General features: G+C 47.2%; 4 protein-coding genes across 4 annotated transcripts; 2 read left to right on the top strand and 2 right to left on the bottom strand.

Annotated features, from left to right (window-relative positions):
- Nucleotides 1–269: 269 nt before the first annotated feature.
- On the top strand, nucleotides 270–2,696 carry Bathy07g00540 (predicted protein; the record flags this gene model as incomplete). The annotated part of the gene is made up of 1 exon (XM_007511896.1): nucleotides 270–2,696. The coding sequence occupies one exon, from the start codon at nucleotides 270–272 to the stop codon at nucleotides 2,694–2,696; it is 2,427 nt and encodes an 808-aa protein (XP_007511958.1).
- Nucleotides 2,697–3,036: 340 nt separating this feature from the next.
- Nucleotides 3,037–3,501, top strand: Bathy07g00550 (unknown protein; the record flags this gene model as incomplete). Its single annotated transcript, XM_007511846.1, has 1 exon — nucleotides 3,037–3,501. The coding sequence occupies one exon, from the start codon at nucleotides 3,037–3,039 to the stop codon at nucleotides 3,499–3,501; it is 465 nt and encodes a 154-aa protein (XP_007511908.1).
- A 65-nt stretch (nucleotides 3,502–3,566) lies between these two features.
- Bathy07g00560 (predicted protein) lies at nucleotides 3,567–4,586 on the bottom strand (the record flags this gene model as incomplete). Its single annotated transcript, XM_007511976.1, has 1 exon — nucleotides 3,567–4,586. One exon carries the CDS (start codon nucleotides 4,584–4,586, stop codon nucleotides 3,567–3,569), a length of 1,020 nt encoding a protein of 339 aa, XP_007512038.1.
- Nucleotides 4,587–5,053: 467 nt separating this feature from the next.
- Nucleotides 5,054–7,123, bottom strand: Bathy07g00570 (predicted protein; the record flags this gene model as incomplete). The annotated part of the gene is made up of 2 exons (XM_007511958.1): nucleotides 5,054–6,682; nucleotides 7,121–7,123. The coding sequence occupies 2 exons, from the start codon at nucleotides 7,121–7,123 to the stop codon at nucleotides 5,054–5,056; spliced, it is 1,632 nt and encodes a 543-aa protein (XP_007512020.1).
- Between the last annotated feature and the right edge of the window lie 409 nt (nucleotides 7,124–7,532).

Consider the following 7,532-nt stretch of genomic DNA (forward strand, 5'->3'; position numbering starts at 1 on the left):
ACTTTTTCTTCAGTTTTTTTTCTGAGGGAGTTTTGCGGTTACACTACGTTGGTCTCTTTTCTCGATATCTCAACACTCTACTTATTTAAAAGAAGAAGAGAAAAGTCTTCCGGCTAAAAGCCTCTCACACCTCTCTGTGTCTCTTTTTCCCATCAGTCGTAAAAGTGACGAGTACGAATTCTTTGTTGATTGAGGGCAAAACTTTTTATAGTATCTTCTCTCGTCGGGCTGTGAGAGTACGCGCAACCAACCTCTGGAAGAAACATATGATGTCTCAAAAGTCTCATCGTCGGGAGGAAAAAGAGAAAAAAGCTTTATACCAGATGAGTGAGAAACGAGAGCAACGAAAGAAGAAAGAGACAACGATGAAACCACAAACGATATCGACGAAGAATAAAACGGACGATGATGGTATCGTTAAGAAGACGTTGATCTTTACCACGACGACGACGACGACAAAAGCCAAAAGTACCTTCGCCGACGCGGAAGAAGAAGAAGAAGAAGAGGAGGAAAAGGAGGAGATTTTGCATCAGACTTTTGGTGTTGAAACCACCAAGAAGAGAGAAGAAAGAAAAGAGGGAGAAAGGACGACGACGACGAGGCAACGAAGACGACGCAAACGACTCTCCTCCGAGGAAGAATTTACGACTAAGATGACGCCAGAGATAACGACGCCGCAGCAACGAATACAACGTCCGGCTTTGACCACCGGCGCCGTCTCTCGACCGGCGAACAATCAGCTCTTATATCGCGCAAAGTTCGACTGGTCGCACTATCCTCTCAACGCCTTGGACGAGCATTTTTTACGGACAAAATTACATCGGGAAACAGTCGAATGCGCGTCGGTGTCGTCGGCGTTTTTACAAATCATGTCGGCGATACAAACGGCGGAGAAGAATCGCAAGGACGGCAGGAGAAGAAACGCTTTGAAGTTGTTATCGAAGAATACGAGAAAGACGAAAGTGGTCGCGCTCTCTTCTTCTTCGTGCTCATCTGGTGGCGACGGTAGCGTTCAAAAGAGTAATATCAAAAAGAAGAAAGGTGGAAGTAACAAGGGAGAAGCGGCAGGAGGAAGAGCTGAGCTGACGACGCATCGAGTGCTGCCCGAAGATTTGAAAAAACACGACGGTTTATACGAGAGCGAAGACGGCGTAGAATACGGCACGAATTTGGATCGAAACAGGTACGGAACAGATACTGATTATTTGCACACGTGCATAAAATACAACGTGTCGTCTCTCAATTTATGCGAGAAATTAGTAAACATAGAGATAGTAGATTCCAAGGGAAGTATCACCGCCTCCGCGGCCGCCACTTCAGACGCGAGCGGAGGGAGTAGTAGAAGAAAGAAATTCACGACATCAGCGCCGGCTTCTTCACCACCGTCGAAGTGCGTTCGCATCGTTCGCGAGGGTGAGTGCGAGTGTCGATGCGAGGAGATTAATAAGGAAATCCAGTCGATGATGGAAAGGAAAGAAATTTTTGATTCGACTAAGGAACTCGTTTGGCCTCAGGTTGGAAAAAAACACGGCAACTTAGGAAATAGGAATCGCACGAAGAACAAGAGTAACAACGATAACAACAATGACAACAACGCGACAGGCGCCACGTCAGTACAAACGACTACGACCAATACGACTACTACGACTACTACAACAAACGTAATGACTACTAGTGCGATGGCGGCGATAGCAACGCCAAGAATGCGCGCATCGAGCGAGGATCAGAATGAGAAACGCGGTGAGAGTGGTAAAACCAATAATGACAAATTAGGCGTTCTCCTGGACGCGCTTACGCAAGTTGGAGGAATACAGATTACTCCAAACGGGACGCCTTCACGACCGACGAGGGAACGTAAGATAACGAAAATGGATGATGTGATCTTTGCCGAATACGAAAGCCAACGCGCGGCCTCACCGGTGGCAATCCAACCGGCGAAAGACAAGGCGTTCGGTGGAACTCTACCTCTGGCCATTGAGCAAGCGTTCGCATCAACGCCTCCACGACATAAAACGGCAACAGAAATAGCGTCAAGAGAGGTAGAGGCAGGAGTAGCGACGACAAATAATATCGAGAACGTACAAAATACAGAGGCGATTCGGGAAGCTATCATCGCCGCAACGAAAGAATCGATCGATATGATATCGGAAGAAAATCTTCGCGACGAGTTGCGCAACGCCGTCGTTTGCGCGTACGAACGTCACATACACGCGACCGTTGCAGAAAACAACAGAAGATACGCGGAAATTAACGTCAATTTACTTAGCAAAGAAATCTTGTCCTTGCGAGAAGAGTTGAGATCGATGGCGATGACCAACGCTTCGTTGAGATTGAAGCGCGCCGCAGACGAAACCGCTAAAGCAGGGGTAAAGACAAAGATGCGAAAACAGAAAGAGAGCGCCACAAACGCTTCTTCTCTGAAAGTCGAACAACAAGGTGAATCCAGCGAAGAAGAAGTCACGACGCCGAGAAAAGGCGACGACGCAAACAACAATAACGTTCTCGTCGCGCGTTCTTCCTTACAAGACGACATCGCTCAAGTCAAACGTCGATTGGAACGAGCGCTTGAAAACGACGCCGAGCCGGTCGCGACGAAAGCGTTGTTCTTTCAAGAAGTGCAGGACCATTTGACGACTTTGTTGCGGTTAGTCCACTGCGAGGTCCTTCTCAACGCCTCCTCGGAAGGAAGAGAGTGACGAGTGAATAACTTTTCGTGAAATTTTCACGAGGTTCTCCCTCGGATTCTAGTATAAGAAAATAATTAATCGTTCTGATCCTCACTTTATAGTACGTTGTGATCGACAGCTCTCTACCGGCGCAGATAAATACAAACGAATAAACAAACCGCCACTTTAATAAGAAAATGCTCAAAACTAACGCTACAAAAATCGCACTCGATCGCAAAAGTCGTTCCTTTCGCGTCGTCTTTGCCGCTCTGTCTGTGTTCTTCTTTATCTTTTCGGCGGAGGGAGCTTTGGACGAAGAAAACAACATGGGGCGTTCTTTACTTCAGGATCATTCCTCCGCGCACGCGGTATGGCACGGACATTCCATGGACGAGAGAGGGGAATTCTGGGATCGCGTGGGCGGGCATTTCGATCGCAATCGCCGCGAAGAAGAGGAAGATGGCCCGTTGCGGTGAGCGCGTTTCTCTCTTTTTTTTTTCTCTTGTTTACCCTCGTGTATTTTAAACACTCACATCCCTCTCTCTCTTCCTCTCTCTCTTTGTCCATTTTATACACCACTCGCAGATGCTTACTGAACAAGTGTGGCGACCAAACGCGCGATTGCATTCACTCGAAAGCGTGCAGAGACTTCATGAGGTGCACAATCAACTGCGGCCGCGAAGGCCGCCGAACTGAGAGAAAAGATATCGATGGATTATCTTTTAATCCGACAAAGTGCGCGTTCGCGTGTGTCCAAGAACAAAGCGAATCGGATGCTGTGAAGAAGTTTTCTTTGTGTACGATTACGAGCGGGTGCTCTTTACCGCTTCAATAAGAAAGAAGTTGCGTTTGAATTACTACTACTACCTAACATTACTACTACAATTATTGCAATTTCATCTATACGAGCGCATCCGGCGCGTCGCCTTTGAACAAATCTTTCATGTGTACGTTTGTCAATTTCATTCTCTCAAAGTTCGGTGCTCGCTTCTTCTTTTTCATCAATTTCTTCTCCGCCTCGAGTTCTTCTCGCGAGACCTTTCGAAACGACCGTTTCGCCGCCGGTTCCATGTTCGCTTTTCGCAACTCCTTATCAAATTCAGCCTCCTCCTCCGGAATCTTCACCTCGGCGTACATCTTCACAAACTCCTCGTCGATCAACTCTTTGTTGACGTTCTCCTCCTCCTCCTCTTCTCCCTCCTTATTATTCGCACCGTCTTCATCCACGACGCTCACCCTCGGATACGTCACCCACTTCCTCGTCTCTGAATTTTGCACTCGCCACACCTTTCCGCTTTCCTCCAACTTCATCACGTCAACCAACACGCCGTCGTAACTATCGCCTAAATCTTCCTCCAACACCCCATCCGCGTGCTTCACAATCAACCCTAAAAGCTCGTTCTTATTCTGTATGTCGAATTTCGGCTTATACTTCAGTGTATCTCTCTTCTCGTCGTACAAAATCTTCTCGTTCGCTTTCAAAGTCAAAAACAACTCCGACTGCTTATCGAGGTGCGTGTCAAAACCGAGCAAAGCTTTCAACTCGCTGTTCGTCATTTGCTCTCTCGTTCTTTTCAGGCAATCAATGGTCGCTTTTTGTCGCGCGAGCAAAGACGTCGGAACGTGTAGTACTTGTTGCGGTTGATTCCCGCCCGCCTGCGCCTGTAACGCCGCCTCCCTATCTTTCAACAACTTTGCGTTTGCTTTCTTCAATTTCTCCTCCTGTCGTTGCCTCTCCTGCTCCGCTTGTCTCCGTATCCGATCTTGTTGCGCTTCCGATCGCGCGTCCAACGCAGCTCGATCGCGGGCGACGTCAATCATGATCTTCGCCGCCGCTTTCTCGCCTTTGCGGTACTTCTTCAGAGTTTCCTCCAGGGTGGATTTGCCTCCCGATTTCGAAGATTTTTTCTTCCCCGACATGATGATTTGATGATGATGATGATGATGATGATGCGTCTCGCTCACAATCTCTCTCTCTTTCAAACAAACAAACAAACAAACAAACAAAGTTGAATATACTACACTATCGTGCGCGCGAGGAGCACAAAAGCAGAGGAGAGAAAGAACAAAAAGTGTATAATAATAATACGATTTGCCGATTTTTTGTTGTCACGGGAGAAAGAAAAGTGAGGTTCTGCCCCTCCTTTCGTCCAAGACTTTTTACTGCTTTTTTCCAAAATGGTACTAGTGATCTTGCGCGTATCGTCGTCGTTTGAGCAGCGCGAAAGAAAGATGCCGCGTTAATAATCGATCGTTAGTATTTAGATTGTTGTTATTCATCAGTTATTAGTGTGTGTGTTTAAAAACTACGTGTTACAAAAATTTCCTCCTTCTCGTCTCTTCTCACTCTCTTTATTATTATATTTAGTATTCCTTCTTCTTTTTTTTTAAGCGACGGTGTACTCTTCTACGGTTAATTTAGTCTCCCCGCCGTATTTAACCGGCGTATCGTCGGTCGTTCGACTGACGCCGACGATTTTCACGTCGCACAAGGTTGATCGGGCGGAAAAGTTGACTTGGACTGGGAAGAAGAGTTCGCCGTCGCACGCCGGCGTGACGAATTCCATGCTTCCGTTTCGATTCGAATCGTCGATTAAATCAATGGTCCATACCAGTTCGTTTCGTCTAGAGTCAACCGTGAAGTCGCCATCGCAGCTGTTAACGGTTGGTGGTTCCCGGGAGGAAGGCAAAGGGATGACGATGGAGACGTTTTCGTACTCCATGCCGTCCGAGGCTTCGTATTCGATAGAGACGAAGGATTCGCCGCCGGACACAGACGGCCAGCAGTTGATAACAATCGGCACTTTGCTCTCGTCTTTGGTTTGGAAACGCCATTTCAAAATACCAAGCGGGCTACCACACGGAAACGGTCGGTTTGGATCTTTCAATCCCAAAATACCTTCGTTAGCGTGTAATTGCTTGTCAATGTTTGGATGCGTTTTGAATTGGTACCCTTCGTTCGCGCCGGTATCAATCGCAACCTTTACAAACGCGTCGTCTTCGTTTTGGATTTCCATCATCATCGTACCTTGTACTTCCATGCTTTCTAAACCACCATCTTTGGATAAGTGAACGTTTAACTTCTCCTCGACGATGATGCTGACGGATTCTTGCGGGACTTGCGGGACTTGCGCGCTCGCCTCGTTCCCTTTGGTGTATTCCGTCTCCACGGATTCGCCTTCCTGTCGCAAAGCGTCCATGAACCGGTTCGTTTTTTGCTTCGACCCCAAAACCATCCCTTTCTTCGGCCCAGCTTTTGCGGCGAGGCCTTTGGGACCTCTCGGTTCGCCGTAGCCGTCCGAGGCGGCTTTCGAGCTGCCTCCGTACCCGCCGATGTTGTCCATATCGTCGCCAAAACCACCACCTCCGCTGCCAGATCGGCCTCCCGATGACGCGAACGGATCGGAATCTCTCTCTTGAAACCCAGAGATGCCACCACCACCAAATCCGCCGCTTCCTCCTCCGCCTCTTTCCATCTTCTTCTCCACTTTAATCTTATCAATCTCCATCGCCTTCCTTTTCATCACGTCCCTCGTATCGTTAATCTTCGATTGAATGATCATCTTGTGTAACTTCTCCTCGTGCGATTCCATCTCCATAAATGTTCTAATTTGACTCATGGTCACGTTTTCTTTATGTCCGGCTGAGATGACTTCATCGAATGCGAATATCAACTCAAACGCCGCTTTGCTCACGCCTTCTTCGTCCACTTGTTGATAGCAGTACTCCGGCAACGTCTTCGCCAGCATTCTCAAAACGTCCAAATCCTCCAAAATATTCGACGCTTTATTCGTGACTAACAGTAAATACATGGTTCCATTTTCCAACGGTTGATACACGTATCGCACGTTTTCTGTTTCCACGTACGTGTGTTGTTTCCCTTGATTGGCGGTGCCTCCGACCAACTTTGGAAACGCGGCTAATAAACCTTCGATGCGTATTCGAGTCATCGGGACAAACTGGCGAGAGACCAAGGCTTTGCCCGATTTCGTCACCACCGAGGCGGCGAGGACAACCTGTTTGTTGTTTTAAGAAAAAGATTAAGAGAGAGAGAGAGGAAATGAGGATGACTTCTGAGTGAGTTGGTTCTTCGATTGGGTTGCGCGAATGAGATCGCCTTCTTAGCTCATCTCTTTCTTTTCTTTTCAACGAAGATGAAAACCACCACCCCCATATATATTCTTTTTCTCTTTTCCGAGACCGCGAAAAGACGACGACACCCGACGTTCTTCCAAACGCAACATCAAAGAACAGAGAGATGATCATCATCCGGAGATAACAACAACAGAAGAAGAGAGAAAGAGAGAGAGAAAGAACGGACGAGAGAAAGAATTTGACGAGAGAGAATGCGACGAGAGAAGGAAAAAAAAAGAAACGAATTTTAAGCGCGAAAACGCATCGAATCGCCGTTGACACGCCTCCTCGTTCACTCGAACGGTATTCACATCGCGTACCATTTTTCTTCTCTAGTATTTCTTCCCGCGACTCTTTTCTGCGCAGGCGTGAAAAATTTTCGCGTCGCGCGTCGTAGAGTAGTGTGTGAGTACTCCGCGTTGTTGTGCGTTCGTTCACCCGCCTCTTCGCCTAAATCTCTCTAATTCTTCTCTCTTCTGTGCTCTACAATAATAAATGACTCTCTTGCTCTTTCCTCTCCTTCTTCTTTGCGAAAATTTTTCAAAAAACCCTAAATACTGACCGTGATACAAAAATTTCAACAAATTCTGGAGCTGCCACGACGCAAAAAAAAAAAAAGAAGAAGACGAAAAAGCAGAGAGACACAAATTTCCTTCAAAAATCACACATACCACAAATCACAACAATCTTCCACCTAGCACATTTGAGTACGTGATGCCGGGTAAGCTAACG

This window comes from Bathycoccus prasinos (genome assembly GCF_002220235.1).
Source record: "Bathycoccus prasinos genomic : Chromosome_7".
Lineage (NCBI taxonomy): Eukaryota > Viridiplantae > Chlorophyta > Mamiellophyceae > Mamiellales > Bathycoccaceae > Bathycoccus > Bathycoccus prasinos.